This window comes from Lucilia sericata, unplaced genomic scaffold (assembly GCF_015586225.1).
Source record: "Lucilia sericata isolate MDLA Ls3-8-SP2 unplaced genomic scaffold, ASM1558622v1 Contig000255F_arrow, whole genome shotgun sequence".
Lineage (NCBI taxonomy): Eukaryota > Metazoa > Arthropoda > Insecta > Diptera > Calliphoridae > Lucilia > Lucilia sericata.
In genome coordinates this window covers 95,273-112,874 of record NW_023994281.1, presented here as the reverse complement: position 1 = coordinate 112,874, position 17,602 = coordinate 95,273, and the positions used below count along the sequence as shown (strand labels likewise).

The window sequence follows — 17,602 nt, the reverse complement described above, 5'->3', positions numbered from 1 at the left end:
TGTTTATGTATGTTATTGTTAAAAAAAAACAGCTGTTGCTGAAATTATTATAAATAGTTGTTAGTAATGGATATCTTCTATATATCTAGAACTTAAGTTTTTATAACTGTTTAATGAAATGCATTATTTGTTTATGATTTTAAAAAAGGGTCAATTATAGTCCGATGAACAGGCCGACAAATTTTTAACCTAGAGACCAAAATATGATTTTCTAAAGGCTTGAGCTACGCTTAATTCAAATATGAATTACTCCATCACATCTGGGATTCGAGATATCGTGACCTGAAGTTTGAAAAACCCAACTTTATTAATAAAATTTTGTATATCATCTGAAAGTTTATTCTGTCGGCTATAAAATAAAGTCCTAACATCTGACATTTCTTCTTTTATTTTTGAGATATCTTAACATAAATCCTGATAGATTAATAAATTGAAAAAAACGGATTTTTTTCGTAAATTTCGCATTTATTTTAGAAAAATTTCATCACTTTTTTTACTATAAAAGTACTTTTTGAATTATATGTATGTTATCGAATTATAAAGTGATTTTGAGTCGATTGGAACATCGTCAGGTAGGTGTAGATCCAACATATTAGTTCATTATATAGTAGGTTATGCACTGTAGTAGGTTATGGTATAAATAATATGAAAATGCCGAAAACCATGAGTTTTTAATCTTTACGTGCTGATATCTCGAAGAAAAAAGAAGATATGTCAGATGGCATACAACATTTCGATGAAAAAAAAAAAAAAACAAAATGAATATTAAGAATTATAAAGCTGAAATATGCATATGTATGTATGTGTTTATCTCAAAACAGATATAATTTTCCATAACTGTGGGTTCACTGCCAGTTTACTACTAATACTTGTACATTAGATCTGTTATAAAATCCTCATACATATGAACATACTTACATATTTTCACACATGCATATGTATATACATATGTGAGTATATAAACCCCCTCTAGTTAAAGCAAACGGAAACCACAGTGTTAATTTTAAGCAAAATATAAAAATAGTGATCATATTTGTAGTGGCACCAACTATAGAAACACATAAAACATATTTTTTACACATATTAGAGGTTCCATGAAAAAAAAATACATATTTACTGTTGTGTTTGGGGTCTTTAGAGCCACACTTCATATAATTAAATATTTAACTTTTTTGTTTTTGTATTAATATTAAAACATACCCAAAACACATAAACTGTAAATATATATATGTATTCTTTTTTAATAAATATTTTGACAGATGTTAAATAAGGGTATCACTCTGATATTTATATACATATATGGGCAATTTCGTGTCAAGTGTCTAACTCCTTTGGAAAATTTTTGCTAGGTCTAATAGCTGAAAAGTTACACTCATTTGAATAAAACTCTGTATGACCAAAATGTCAAACTTTGAGCCCCTCTAAGTCTGGCATTTCTGGACAGATAGCGCTCAAAATTTGTCTCCGGCCTACTATTCAGTAGTACTAACATTGGTGAAAATTTTGTCAAAATCGATTTTTGAGTTGGGTCACTTGATATGAAATTACCCATATATGTATGTGTATAAAAATGTTACTAAAATCTCAAAGGATTTTTTAAAGGTAGCCGGTTTAAGGTCCCTAAGCTGCTAAGGCATTTTCTGCTAATTTTTTTGTTAATAAACATATGGAATTTTTAGTAAATTATTTGTTTTTTTTTTTTGAAAATAAAATGTTATTTTGAAAAAAGCTTATGTAACAGTTGTAATCGTATCGCTTATTTACTTCAAGAGTGTCTTAAACCACAATATTCTTTATCAATTTTGATAATTATAATAACCAACAAATGTTAAGTTTTTTTCTGGATCATTTGCTTTGTTAAGCATGAGGCTTGGAGCATAAACTACAGCTCATAGGATATGCAAATAAATTATTTACATACATATACTTTAGTTCCAGTTCTGCTAATATTAATGTTTAAGGTTCACACTATTTGATTCTACCTTCTTCTAACTTGTCGATCATCAACTTCTATACAATTCCCTAAGTGAATTTTCAATCAAACTTTTTGTAAATATTTTGGATATATCTGCCAAAATAATGAGACACCTTGTTCATACTTTTTTAAAATTTAGTTCTTTCTGGGTGTAAAAGGGGAATAAACAGCATTTTTGGTACTTTTTTTAGCCCATAAAAAAAACTTTTTCGACATATTCACGTATACCTATTAAATTATGCACTAATTTTGTAATATTTATTAATACTAAATATTTGTTATTTCACTGAAGAAAAAAAGTACCAAAAATGTGAAAACGGAAAATTTTATTAATTCAATTTGAGCCAATTTTTATAAAGTTTGAAACAATCGTAAATTTACTCACATAAAATAAGCTATTGATATATTATTTTGGAATTCGGGTACTAAGGTCTATATAGGGCCAAATTCGAATAATTATTTATTACTTTTTGAAACCACAATTTATCTGGAACAAATGAGTGCAGATTTGAATAGTTTGAGTTTGATCTGTGATATATAGATTTAAACACGGAATATTTCTTAAACTTAATTTTCTAAAATGTCTATTCCTAGGCGAAAGGGGGAAAAATGGTTATATATTTATTAGTACTTTACACAAAGGTAGAATTTATTCCCATTTTGGTACTTTTTCTTTCTTCAATTGATACTCTTTGTATGTTCTATAATATGAATCCAAAACACATGATTATTATCTATTAGCATAGACGGTCCTTATTGAATATGATTCTTTAGAACAGAACTTTTTAGTACTTTTTATCTCTATAATGGTACCTAGAAACATAAATTTTAACATATGTGGTCCTGAATGAATAATAATCTGTAATTGGGACCTCTTTGGTACTTTTCCATTCATCAAATAACTTTTTGGATTCTCTATAATGGGGAACCGGAAAACATGACACACGGTCTTTTTTAAATGAGGATTTATTTAGAGAGAGGTTTTTGTACTTTTTCATTTTTCAGATGATATTTTTTGATTTTTTACGATATTGAACATAGAAATATAAAAGTAGGAACTAAGTTAATGAGAATCTAATAAAAGGGACTTTTGGTATATTTTCGTTCATCAAATTATAATTTTTGAATTTTCTATCATATTGAACACAGAAACATTTGATTGAATGAAAATTTTTAAAAGGTATTTTATAGTACGTTTTCCTTTTTCAAATAGTACTTTCGAAATTTTTTAAAATGCGAAACCTAAACAAATGAAATTAATAATACACGCTCCTTACTGAATGCGAATTTATTCACGAGTTTCAATTTCAATAATATTGAACGTAAAAAACAAAAACTTTTATCAATTAAAAAATTTTCTATAAAAGTAATCAAAATTTTGTATGTATTTAATTTTGTTAGGTTAGCAAAGCATCCAGGGTATGCTAGTATTGCACATTTTAGATAATGTTATATGATAAAAATAATTTTAAAAAATAGATTTTACTGCGGGAAGCATTAAATTGACTTAAAAAATGCTTTTTATTTAAATTTTCTGATTTAGATTTCATATTTTGTATATATTTTTCGCAAAAATAGCATAACCCAAATACATATTAGTTTGAAGAAATTCATGAAAATCAAAATTTAAAAATCTTTCGACAAAAGCAACTTCGCAAAAGAAAGATAGAAAATATTAATAACTTCACCAAGGCCAATATCTAGAATACCGATATTGTTTAATTAAAATACTATTGTATAGATTGAGCGGTTTAATTATTTATAGATCAATATACATAACTCTTAAAAAATAGATCGTGATTTATGTAAAAATTAAGATTTTTAAACATTTGCACAATATACATATAAAGTACAAGGTTTAGTCGAAACACATATTTAGGTCCCTAAATTTATCATTCTCTACTTATTTGAAAAAGTGTTTCATTTATTTAAACTTTCTAAAACTTTGTAGAAAAACATTGTAACAACTTTAGAATTAAATTAAAACAGAAGCTGTCTAACTAATTCCTTAAAGCTCTTTAAAATAAACTTTAGAATCTTCAAATAAAATGAAAAAATTCTTTCAATTTAACCAAAATACCCAAACAAGCCTAAAAATAAAACCAGATTCCGACAGCATCGTCTATACAATTTTGAAACAAAAAAAAAAAAAAGTATTAAAAACTGTCACTTGTTTTGCCTTGAATATGAAATGAACAGACAGACACCCAAAAGAAAGAAAAACTTCAAAAACACACCACACAACTTTATGCAAAAATACAATGAAAGTATTGAAAACAAAACTCCAAAGGATAAATTTGGGTTTAAAAGAAAACTTTTTAATTAAATCTATATTTATAACTTTTTCTTTACTTTTTTTCCTTTTTACTGGCTGGTGAATTTAAATTACACGTACATGAGTTTGCTTGTTGAAGGAAATTTCAAATTATTTTATTTTGTTTAAAATTTAATTTTTTATATATTTTTTTTTGCTTAATTGTTATAAGAATTTATTTTTAACTTTTTTAATTATTTTATTTTAATATTTTATAACTCTTTTTAGCTTAAATTTAACATATTTTTCTAAATAACTTTAATAATTTTATTCAATTATATTTTTTTAAATTTAATTTTTTATGAACTTAATTAAATTTTTCTATATATTTTTTTACATTAACAAAATTCTTTTAATTTTTTTTAATAATTTTTAAAATATTTTTAATTTAAAATTTTTCATGTTTTTTAACACTTCATATATTTGTTTTTTTTTAATGAATTTTTAAAAATTCTTTAATTTTTCCCGTCTACATGTTTAAAACGTCGTTAAAGCTACACGAAAACTGGTTGGGATATTTTTTCTAGTTTACTCGTTTAGTGTGCCAATCGAAGATGTCTTCGTTGGTGTGTGTGTGTGTAAGAGAGTGTGTTTATGTATTCAATTTTATTTTGGGTTTTTGTTGCTGATTAAAATGAGAGTGAGAGCAAAATATATATGTACATTTGTGTAAATCTAACGGCAATTGTGTATTGAAATTTCTGGGTTTTTTGTTTTGTTTCTTTTTTTTTTTTGCAAATGTATAAATTTTTTTTTGTTTATTTGAGAGAGTAAAACATGTGTTTAAAGGAAATTTTGTTTACTATAGCAATTTGTTAGTATAAGTGAGTGATGCGCATAAATTTGTAGCATGCTAGATATTTTTGAAATTGCGTTGTTTCTTTGATTTAGTATGTGTACTAAATATGATATGTATGTATGTAAATGATATTTGTTTGTGTGTTTGTTTTTTATAATTCTAACATATGTTTAACAATTTGAGATGTTTAAATTTTGAAAATTAAAGTATTTATATTAAAGTCTTATAGAAATGTAAAATGTTCGATAAAAAAATGTTTAATAAAAGTCATTTACATGTGCAAGATGGCGTATGATTGTTATTTAAACACTCATACGCCCTGGTAAACATACAAGCGATGAAATTCGACATAAAAAAGTTTCATATGAGCCAAAATCTTTCTACCAAATTTTTTGAGAATCGGTCCATAATTGGCCCTACCCCCCATATAAGGTTCCCTTCAGGAAATGACTTTAACACTCATTACTGGCATAAAAATTCGAGTATAGCTATGAAATTCCGTACAAGTAAGTTTTTTATGAGCCAAAACCTCTCCACCAACTTTTTTAGGATTGGCCCATGAATGACCCTACCCCCCTTTATGGACCCCTTCAGAAAATGACTTTAACACTCATTACTGGACTAAAAATATGAATATAGTGACGAAATTCGACACGCATAAGTTTTATGCGATCCAAAATCTCTCTACCAAATTAAGTGAGAATCGGTCCATAATTGACCTCTTGCCTATACAAGGTCTCCTTTAGAAAATGACTTATAATACGAATAATACAAATATAGCAATAAAATTTGACACAATTAAGTTCCTCGCGAGACAAAATCCTTTTAAGACATACGGTTTGATGGTGGGTATATGAGATTCGGCACAGCCGAATATAACACTCTCACTTGTTGAATACTGAAAACACTAGGACAATGGAAAGCATTAATTAAAAGAATTATGGAAGTTAAATTTATTTTCTGAAATGGAGTTGGCAATCTCATTTAGGCTCTTATGTACAAAACACAGTTGTGCTAATTATACAAGTATAATTAAAGTAATTATGAGCTCCAAATCATTTTTCGCGAGGTCTTATTGTATGGGAGCCAAGTGAAATTATGAACCGAATTCAAACAAAATCTGTAAGTTTTGTCCTCCTACTTTTACCACATTTCATCAAACGATAATCAAAATTGTAACTTGTAGTTTGATTACAAGGCCAGACAAGCAGACAATCCAATTTACTATCAACTGAAAGTCCAACGTGGCGTATTATTATTTTAATTCTCATACGTCTTGGTGTACAGCAGCTTAAATATCACAATATACATAAATGCAATTTTACCTATAATATTTATTGAAAATGTTTCTATAATAATTGAAATAAAAAAGTTTATAAACAAGTTTATCTAAATAGAAAATCCCCAAAGAAAAGAAAATAAAAAAATTTTTGAAAAATGTATCAAATTTTTATCTTAAAAATTCACTGTAATTTTTCTCTAGCATGCTATAATTTATATTAAGAACTCAAGCATATAAAGTAAAACCAAAACTCATTTAACTATTAAAAATGACTCTCTTTTACTCTCACAAACTTCTATACTCACGCATATATTATCCCAGAAAATTTCCCTTTTGGTAAAAAAAAAAACAAAAAAAAGGAAGAAAACATATACATACACTTCCAAATAAAAAAGCTTTGAATTTAGATAAAATTCTCTCAAAAAAGGAATACTACAAAAATATTGTGTGAGGTTGTATAAAAAGAGCAAAAATTTTATTCAGCTACAACACAGATACATACATCTGTATGTATATATATTTGTTTTCTTTTTTATTATTGTTTTTGCTGTTTATCGGCAATGATATTGTTGTTGTATGTATTATGTTTGTTGTTATTTTTTTGTGTTAAGTAGAGGCATGTTTGATTTTGGGGATGCCTGCCTACCTGTTGCTTAGCACTAACATGTCTTGTCAATTTTTATGTGTCATTTTGGCACAGCTAGTTTGTTTTGTTTTTATTATCAATTCTTTTTGAGGTTTTTTCTTAAACAAGGAAATGTTAAAGCCAAAAAGCAAAGCAAATACATATACTTCAATAATTCCACATAGCTTTATATGTAGGTCTATTTCTTTGTATAGAAATACAGAAAAAAATAGGCTATGTAATAATGTTTGTAAAAAGAGCCTTTAGAAGTTTAGTAGTCAAATGATGTTACTCAACTATAAGAGTTTTAGTGTGTATCCATACATGTAGTAAGTTTGTTTGTTTGTTGATTTGTCTGTATATTGAAAAATCCTTAATGATTGCTCTGGAGCCATAAACATCATTATCGATGGCTGGCAAGCAGCTGTTGCTTTATAGTATACCAAAAAAAATGCAAAGAAAAAAATAAAATGTTGTTGTAGAGAAATGCTGCTGATGATGCTGGCTGGCTGCTGCTGTTGACTTAACTCTTGTAATTTTCCATTTTTTCCTCTTGTTTTTGATAGTCATCAGGACATTAATATAAACATATAAATTTCTTTTCGTACTTACTCACACATACATATGTATATGTATGTATATGTCGACATGTTCTCTATACATGTGTTTATATTAAAAGTAAACATTAAGACTAAATGCTTAACAATGAGAGCAAGTAAAAATTTATGAAAATGTTACTTTAGAATGACAAGAGAACGACAACGTAATGATGCCCATAATCATTCGTTTCATGTTCAATGTTTGAATAATATATGATTGCAGTGTTTCCTGTTTCCTCCTCACCACCACTCTCTTGCTACTATAGCACTCTACTGAAGTTATTTATGGGAAATTAGTTTAAGACAATCGTACATTGGGGAATACTTTTATGCATTATTTTAATTTACTTAAAGAGTCTTTAAATAATGAGGATATAGAATGAAAATATAATTAGAAAGTACTCAGTCATATCCCCCCACCCACATTTAGAAATGAAATAGAAAGTGAGTGTAACTAACTAACTAACTAACTAACTAACTACTAACTAACTACTAACTACTAACTAACTAACTAACTAACTAACTAACTAAACTAACTAACTAACTAACTAACTAACTAACTAACTACTAACTAACTAACTAACTAACTAACTAACTAACTAACTACTAACTAACTACTAACTAACTAACTAACTACTAACTAACTAACTAACTAACTAACTAACTAACTAACTAACTAACTAACTAACTAACTAACTAACTAACTAACTACTAACTAACTAACTAACTAACTACTAACTAACTAACTAACTAACTAACTAACTAACTAACTAACTAACTAACTAACTAACTAACTAACTAACTAACTAACTAACTAACTAACTAACTAACTAACTAACTAACTAACTAACTAACTAACTACTAACTAACTAACTAACTAACTAACTAACTAACTAACTAACTAACTACTAACTAACTAACTAACTACTAACTAACTAACTAACTAACTAACTAACTAACTAACTAACTAACTAACTAACTAACTAACTAACTAACTAACTAACTAACTAACTAACTAACTAACTAACTAACTAACTAACTAACTAACTAACTAACTAACTAACTAACTACTAACTAACTAACTAACTAACTAACTAACTAACTAACTAACTAACTAACTAACTAACTAACTAACTAACTAACTAACTAACTAACTAACTAACTAACTAACTAACTAACTAACTAACTAACTAACTAACTAACTAACTAACTAACTAACTAACTAACTAACTAACTAACTAACTAACTAACTAACTAACTAACTAACTAACTAACTAACTAACTAACTAACTAACTAACTAACTAACTAACTAACTAACTACTAACTAACTAACTAACTAACTAACTAACTAACTAACTAACTAACTACTAACTAACTAACTAACTAACTAACTAACTAACTAACTAACTAACTAACTAACTAACTAACTAACTAACTAACTAACTAACTAACTAACTAACTAACTAACTAACTAACTAACTAACTAACTAACTAACTAACTAACTAACTAACTAACTAACTAACTAACTAACTAACTAACTAACTAACTAACTAACTAACTAACTAACTAACTAACTAACTAACTAACTAACTAACTAACTAACTAACTAACTAACTAACTAACTAACTAACTAACTAACTAACTAACTAACTAACTAACTAACTAACTAACTAACTAACTAACTAACTAACTAACTAACTAACTAACTAACTAACTAACTAACTAACTAACTAACTAACTAACTAACTAACTAACTAACTAACTAACTAACTAACTAACTAACTAACTAACTAACTAACTAACTAACTAACTAACTAACTAACTAACTAACTAACTAACTAACTAACTAACTAACTAACTAAACTAACTAACTACTAACTAACTAACTAACTAACTAACTAACTAACTAACTAACTAACTAACTAACTAACTAACTAACTAACTAACTAACTAACTAACTAACTAACTACTAACTAACTAACTAACTAACTAACTAACTACTAACTAACTAACTAACTAACTAACTAACTAACTAACTAACTACTAACTAACTAACTAACTAACTAACTAACTAACTAACTAACTAACTAACTAACTAACTAACTAACTACTAACTAACTAACTAACTACTAACTAACTAACTAACTACTAACTAACTAACTAACTAACTAACTAACTAACTAACTAACTACTAACTAACTAACTAACTAACTAACTAACTACTAACTAACTAACTAACTAACTACTAACTAACTAACTAACTAACTAACTAACTAACTAACTAACTAACTAACTAACTAACTAACTAACTAACTAACTAACTAACTAACTAACTAACTAACTAACTAACTAACTAACTAACTAACTAACTACTAACTAACTAACTAACTAACTAACTAACTAACTAACTAACTAACTAACTACTAACTAACTACTAACTACTAACTAACTAACTAACTAACTAACTACTAACTACTAACTAACTAACTAACTAACTAACTAACTAACTAACTAACTAACTAACTAACTAACTAACTACTAACTAACAACTACTAACTAACTAACTAACTAACTAACTAACTAACTAACTAACTAACTAACTAACTAACTAACTAACTAACTAACTAACTAACTAACTAACTACTAACTACTAACTAACTAACTAACTAACTAACTAACTAACTAACTAACTAACTAACTAACTAACTAACTAACTACTAACTAACTAACTAACTAACTACTAACTAACTAACTAACTAACTACTAACTAACTAACTAACTAACTAACTAACTAACTAACTAACTAACTAACTAACTAACTAACTAACTAACTAACTAACTAACTAACTAACTAACTAACTACTACTAACTAACTAACTAACTAACTAACTACTACTAACTAACCAACTAACTAACTAACTAACTAACTACCTAACTAACCAACTAACTACTAACTAACTAACTACTAACTAACTAACTAACTAACTACTACTAACTAACTAACTAACTAACTAACTAACTAACTAACTAACTAACTAACTAACTAACTAACTACTAACTAACTAACTAACTACTAACTAACTAACTAACTACTAACTACTAACTAACTAACTAACTAACTAACAACTAACTAACTAACTAACTAACTAACTAACTACCTAACTAACTAACTAACTACTAACTAACTAACTAACTAACTAACTAACTAACTAACTAACTAACTAACTAACTAACTAACTAACTAACTAACTAACTAACTAACTAACTACTAACTACTAACTAACTAACTAACTAACTAACTAACTAACTAACTAACTAACTACTAACTACTAAACTAACTAACTACTAACTACTAACTAACTAACTAACTAACTAACTAACTAACTGACTAACTAACTAACTAACTAACTAACTAACTAACTAACTAACTAACTAACTAACTAACTAACTAACTAACAAACTAACTAACTAACTAACCAACTAACTGAAGAGGGTGCTTTAAAGTTCTACCTATACTTCATATTCCTAGAAAATCATTTATAATTTACATTCAATCCATACTCGTTGCGTTCACAACATAACCAATAATTATCTGAACATGAGCCGTATTTTTCTCTCTGCTCAAGTAACAGAAAGCTAATTGTATAGTACGTGCAAATGATAGCTATTCAATCTGGTTTAGTTTTTCGTTTTTTTTTTTTGCTGTTTGAATTGTACTGTTCTTTCTATAATATTCAGATATCCTTAAGGAAATTTATTCTTAAATTATCCTTGAACATTTCACTTTAATCTCTAGGTACAGCTGTTGTAGTGAAACATCAGACAATCATAATCACAACAACAATTATGAGGATAATAAACAAAGATGGGGGAGAGTATAAAAATGGAGAAAAACTTCATTGCGTTTGTGTATTTGATTCCTTGCTTACTGTAATTGTTGCTTTTAAACTTTAATAAAAATTAAATGTATTTCTTTGCGTAGGTGGATGAGGAATTTTTTTATTTAAAGCTTTAAATCTTTAGATGTCTGTATTTATATTGGCCTTCAATATTTTTTTTTATTCTGTTTGCTTCCTTTTTAAATTCATTTTTTTATTTATTTTCCCTTCCTCTCTCTCTCTTTCCTCTCGTTATAATTTTGTTTGAATGCATATTGTATATGTGTGAGTGTAATTGAAGTGTAAATACACATTGAATTTTGTGGTTCAAATTGTTGACAAATTCTACTTATTGATTTGTCCAAAGAAAATACTTTTTTTTTGCATTTGTTTGCTCATATGAAATACATATATATGTGTGTTCAAACAAACTCACACATTGATATCTAAACATTTAATAATATACATACATATATATTTGTATATTAACTTTTGGTACCCGGCTTTGTTCTGGGTTTCTTTTGATTACAAAGATTTTCTTTTTAACCGATTTTGCCATAAAATTAAAATAAATTTAAACAAAATAAAATCAAAAATAAGTATAAAATTTCAAATATTTCACTGGATAGAAATCAAAAATCCAAAAATTTATTTGTACAGGGGTAATTGACTTACAAACAAACTTGCAGAAAATTTTATAAAATACATATCTACGTATATAAATATATAAATGTATTATGATAAATGCAAAATCTACGTGATTCAATTCAAACAGATATATTTTTCAATTTCTTTTATATGTTTATGTGTAAAAAAAATATGTATTTTCATTTTTACAATTTCCCATTTTTTTTATTCTTAACAGGAAATAAGGTTAAGTGGTAGCCAAACAGCTACACTGTTTGTTTGTAAAAAAGCTTTAATATTCAGTTATAAATTATATGAAAAGGAAATATAGGTTATTATTTTTTGTATTAATATTTATTAAGATTACAATTTAATCGACGGATGTGTTGTGTTAAAGTTATTAAAGCGTTATAACGAATTTTTGATTGATAAAATTATTTTTCAATATTCGATTAACACGATAAATTACATTTAGGTTTCACTCGTTAAACAACAATTGTACACATTTTTTTCTTATGCGAATGTGAACAATTTAGTGCACGACTAAATTCAATTAAGTTTTAATTTTAGTTGTTAATCAATAGAAAACATAATTGCTGTCATAGATAGAAGACGTGTTGATGATTGATAACAGAAACAACAAAAATATTTTTTTCTTCAGTTTAGTCTGAAAAATTAATTCAGAGGATAATTTAGACCATTTCAATTTATGTATAGAGTTGTCCAAAGAGGTGTCAATAGCTGGTAAATACCACAGTATTAATTCGATAAACTAGTACACATATTAACTAGTCGATACACTGGGCCACATATTAGTTAAAAGACTAGTCAATCTGCCTGTAAACAGAATAATCAATAGATTAGTCAGTAATGTCCACATACTCTTCTACAGGCTAGCCCAAGATAAGCCAATAAAACTGTCCATATAGACTAGTTCATAGACTTTCTTATGACCAAGTCCATAGACTAGTTTTTAGTTAGATAGAAAACACGACCTCCGGTATTCAATAGATCTGTCTCTTAACCGGTGTAAAGATTAGTTTATAACAGGGTTGGGGGTAAGTAATTATAATTGAAGCTTTACCAATTACAATTAATTGTAATTGTGAATTTGGTTCCTTATAATTACATGTAATTTGTAATTAGTAATACCTTAATGACAATTACAAGTAACTGTAATTGGCAAAACTTCAATTGCAATTACAAGTAATTGTAATTGGAAAACTTAAATTACAATTACAAGTATTTGTAATTGGTTATTGCTCAATTACACATTACAAGTAATTGTAATTGACCATGTAATGTAAAAGTACTTTGTGTAATCATTACCCATATGGTTTATAGACTAGTTTATAGACTATCTCATATACTAGTCCATAGTCCATAGATCAGTATATAGACTATTTAATAGACTGGCCCAAAGAATAGTCCATAGACTAGTTAAGCGACTAATTCAGAGACTAGTCCATAGTAAGGTCCAGAGTAAGGTCCAGAGACTAGTCAATAGACCAATCCAAAGTTCTGACCATAGACTATTCCATAGATTATTACATATACTAGTCCTGCTTCTACCACACAGACTAGAATATAGCCTGGTCCACAGACCAATGGAATTGTCATTAGAAAGTCCATAGTTTATAGACTAGTCCATTGATCAACCATAGATATGTCAATAAACTAGTAGAATACTCAAAGAGTGTTCCATAGACTGTTCTATAGAAGGATCTCATAGACTATACTATCGACTAGAACTGGTCAACAGAATAGTAAGCAGAATAGTTCATAGACCGATCTGTAAACTTGTCCAAAGGCGGACAAATAGACTAGTAAATGGTAAAGTAGAATAATATTTTAGTATTTTTCAGAAAAGGTCCTTTAATAGAGACTTTTCAGGATACTGAGAGAATTATTTTTAATACAAATCATTTTCGTTTTATTTTAACGATTTATTAATAAAAAACTGGTTTAAGATCGGTGGTGGAGTTGTCAGTTATCGATCTATTCTTATGAAATTCTCAATCAAATAATTTAATAATATCTGACCTTTGGTATTAAAGCTATATTTTCCTCATTTTTTTAAACACAAAATCCTCTCAACAGTAAAATACAAATCAGCTTAAGCAACATTTTAATGCAATATGTTGCAAATATGATAATCTTAATTTTATGACCAAAAATTCATGCTGTATTTTTATTATATTGTAATTTTACAACGCTTTACAACACACATTGTTTATAAACGAAAAAAGGTAGATTTATTTAACTGCACTTCATTTACGTGCATAAATCTTTTATAAAATGCTTTTAAGTGTAACAATTTTTTTTTTTCCATTCTTTGAATACTAAAAATATTGTTACTTTTTATTTGAAAAACTATAAAAATTTAACGTTACTAAATACACTCGTAACATAAAAATATGAAATACATATCAGAAACACTTAAATCTACTTGTTGTTACAAATTTTTACTTACAGTCATAATATTCATATCGATCAGCTTCACTGGGATTGTTGCTGCCCATAATTTTAGTGAAAACTATGAAAATAAATTGGAAAATTATTGTTATGAAGTATTAAAAGAAAAGTTTTGAAAATTCTTTAAACTTAAGTAAGTGCAAAGTGAAACTTTGTGGAAATGAAATAAAGCGAGAAAGAATTTGAACACCAAAAAGACAGACGGAAGGACATCGTTAATTGTCTCAGAAAGAGATTCATTTGAACACAAGCGTAATCCCCTAGAGATGCGAAATGCTCAAGTGTATAAATAGTTTTTTAAAATAGGTCTATTGTAAATGTTTACAAAAATATTTAAGTTAAACATTTTCTTAATGTTATTATTTTTTTCTAGCCCCCTTATATGTTCCCCCAAATTTTATAGATGTAATTTCATATTACTTACAATTTAAGCAACACTGACGCCAACGCACCAGACACGATTTTGAACGTGTTAAACTTGTATTTGAATAATTCTCGTGATGATTATTACCGTTTTGTTGTTGTTGCGATATACAAATTATGGGTGGACGTTCCGATAATGGTATTGCAACAAAATTTCCTGTTGTTGTTGTTGTTGTCCTAGATGTTTCAGTACTATTTATTGTGTTTTGTTCCAATGATGTTGAATATAAATTATGCAATTGTTGTTGATGTTGTTGCTGCTGTTGTTGTAGCAATTGTGTATCAATATTGATACTATTATTGTTATTTATATTATCACTATTATTGTTGTTATGATTATTACCGTTGTTGTTAATTGTTGTTGTGGTAATGTTAGCAGTTGTTGTTGTTAGAATGAGTTGTGTGGGAGGTGAATCTGAAGAAAAGAAAACAGAAATTTTAAAATATGACTGAAAAGAAGTTTTCCTGTAAAGAAGGTATTTTATAGTGATTAAAATTTTTACTTAATTATAAAGTTTATATATAGAAGTATGTTTTAGAACAGAAGGAAAACACCTGATATCTTTCAAATGCTACCAATTGGGATTTCAATAGATTGTACTAAATAGAAAGGCTATCGTCTGGTCTATAGTGTAGTCAATAGTCTAGTTACAGTATAGTCTAAAGTCTAGAATATCGTCTAGTCAATAGTCTAGTCTATAGTCTAGTTTATTGTCTAGTCAATAGTCTAGTCTATAGTCTAGTTTATTGTCTAGTCTATAGTCTAGTCTATAGTCTAGTCTATAGTCTAGTCTATAGTATAGTCTATAGTCTAGTCTATATTCTAGTCTATAGTCTAGTCTACAGTCTAGTCTACAGTCTAGTTTATATTCTAGTCTATAGTCTAGTCTACAGTCTAGTCTACAGTCTAGTTTATATTCTAGTCTAGTCTATATTCTAGTCTATAGTCTAGTCTATAGTCTAGTCTACAGTCTAGTCTACAGTCTAGTCTACAGTCTAGTCTATAGTCTAGTCTATAGTCTAGTCTATAGTCTAGTCTATAGTCTAGTCTATAGTCTAGTCTATAGTCTAGTCTATAGTCTAGTCTATAGTCTAGTCTATAGTCTAGTCTATAGTCTAGTCTATAGTCTAGTCTATAGTCTAGTCTATAGTCTAGTCTATAGTCTAGCCTATAGTCTAGTCTATAGTCTAGTTTATAGTCTATATAGTCTAGTCTATAGTCTAGTCTATAGTCTAGTCTATAGTCTAGTCTATAGTCTAGTCTATAGTCTAGTCTATAGTCTAGTCTATAGTCTAGTCTATAGTCTAGTCTATAGTCTAGTCTATAGTCTAGTCTATAGTCTAGTCTATAGTCTAGTCTATAGTCTAGTCTATAGTCTAGTCTATAGTCTAGTCTATAGTCTAGTCTATAGTCTAGTCTAAAGTCTAGTCTATAGTCTAGTCTATAGTCTAGTCTATAGTCTAGTCTATAGTCTAGTCTAGAGTCTAGTCTAGAGTCTAGTCTATAGTCTAGTCTAGAGTCTATTCTATAGTCTAGTCTATAGTCTAGTCTATAGTCTAGTCTATAGTCTAGTCTATAGTCTAGTCTATAGTCTAGTCTATAGTCTCGTCTATAGTCTAGTCTATAGTCTAGTCTATAGTCTAGTCTATAGTCTAGTCTATAGTCTAGTCTAGTCTATAGTCTAGTCTATAGTCTAGTCTATAGTCTAGTCTATAGTCTAGTCTATAGTCTAGTCTATAGTCTAGTCTATAGTCTAGTCTATAGTCTAGTCCTATAGTCTAGTCTATAGTCTAGTCTATAGTCTAGTCTATAGTCTAGTCTATAGTCTAGTCTATAGTCTAGTCTATAGTCTAGTCTATAGTCTAGTCTACTAGTCTAGTCTATAGTCTAGTCTATAGTCTAGTCTATAGTCTAGTCTATAGTCTAGTCTATAGTCTAGTCTATAGTCTAGTCTATAGTCTAGTCTATAGTCTAGTCTATAGTCTAGTCTATAGTCTAGTCTATAGTCTAGTCTAGTCTATAGTCTAGTCTATAGTCTAGTCTATAGTCTAGTCTATAGTCTAGTCTATAGTCTAGTCTATAGTCTAGTCTATAGTCTAGTCTATAGTCTAGTCTATAGTCTAGTCTATAGTCTAGTCTATAGTCTAGTCTATAGTCTAGTCTATAGTCTAGTCTATAGTCTAGTCTATAGTCTAGTCTATAGTCTAGTCTATAGTCTAGTCTATAGTCTAGTCTATAGTCTAGTCTATAGTCTAGTCTATAGTCTAGTCTATAGTCTAGTCTATAGTCTAGTCTATAGTCTAGTCTATAGTCTAGTCTATAGTCTAGTCTATAGTCTAGTCTATAGTCTAGTCTATAGTCTAGTCTATAGTCTAGTCTATAGTCTATAGTCTAGTCTATAGTCTAGTCTATAGTCTAGTCTATAGTCTAGTCTATAGTCTAGTCTATAGTCTAGTCTATAGTCTAGTCTATAGTCTAGTCTATATCTAGTCTAGTCTATAATCTAGTCTATAGTCTAGTCTATAGTCTAGTCTATAGTCTAGTCTATAGTCTAGTCTAGTCTAGTCTATAATCTAGTCTATATTCTAGTCTGTAGTCTAGT

General features: G+C 27.7%; 1 protein-coding gene across 6 annotated transcripts in view; it reads right to left on the bottom strand.

Annotated features, from left to right (window-relative positions):
• LOC119602819 (probable WRKY transcription factor protein 1) overlaps positions 1 to 17,602 on the bottom strand; it is a 150,832-nt gene that overhangs the window by 117,908 nt on the left and 15,322 nt on the right. For 4 of the 6 annotated variants that reach the window (XM_037954566.1, XM_037954568.1, XM_037954569.1 and 1 more), the window contains exons 2-3: positions 15,001 to 15,414; positions 14,575 to 14,637 (exon numbers count right to left, since the gene is read on the bottom strand). In XM_037954566.1, the coding sequence (XP_037810494.1) occupies positions 14,575 to 14,637; positions 15,001 to 15,414 (477 nt within the window). Of the gene's footprint in view, positions 1 to 4,327; positions 4,505 to 12,238; positions 12,939 to 14,574; positions 14,638 to 15,000; positions 15,415 to 17,602 lie in introns of those variants that run through there. The other 2 variants (XM_037954565.1, XR_005231375.1) reach the window with 2 other exon arrangements.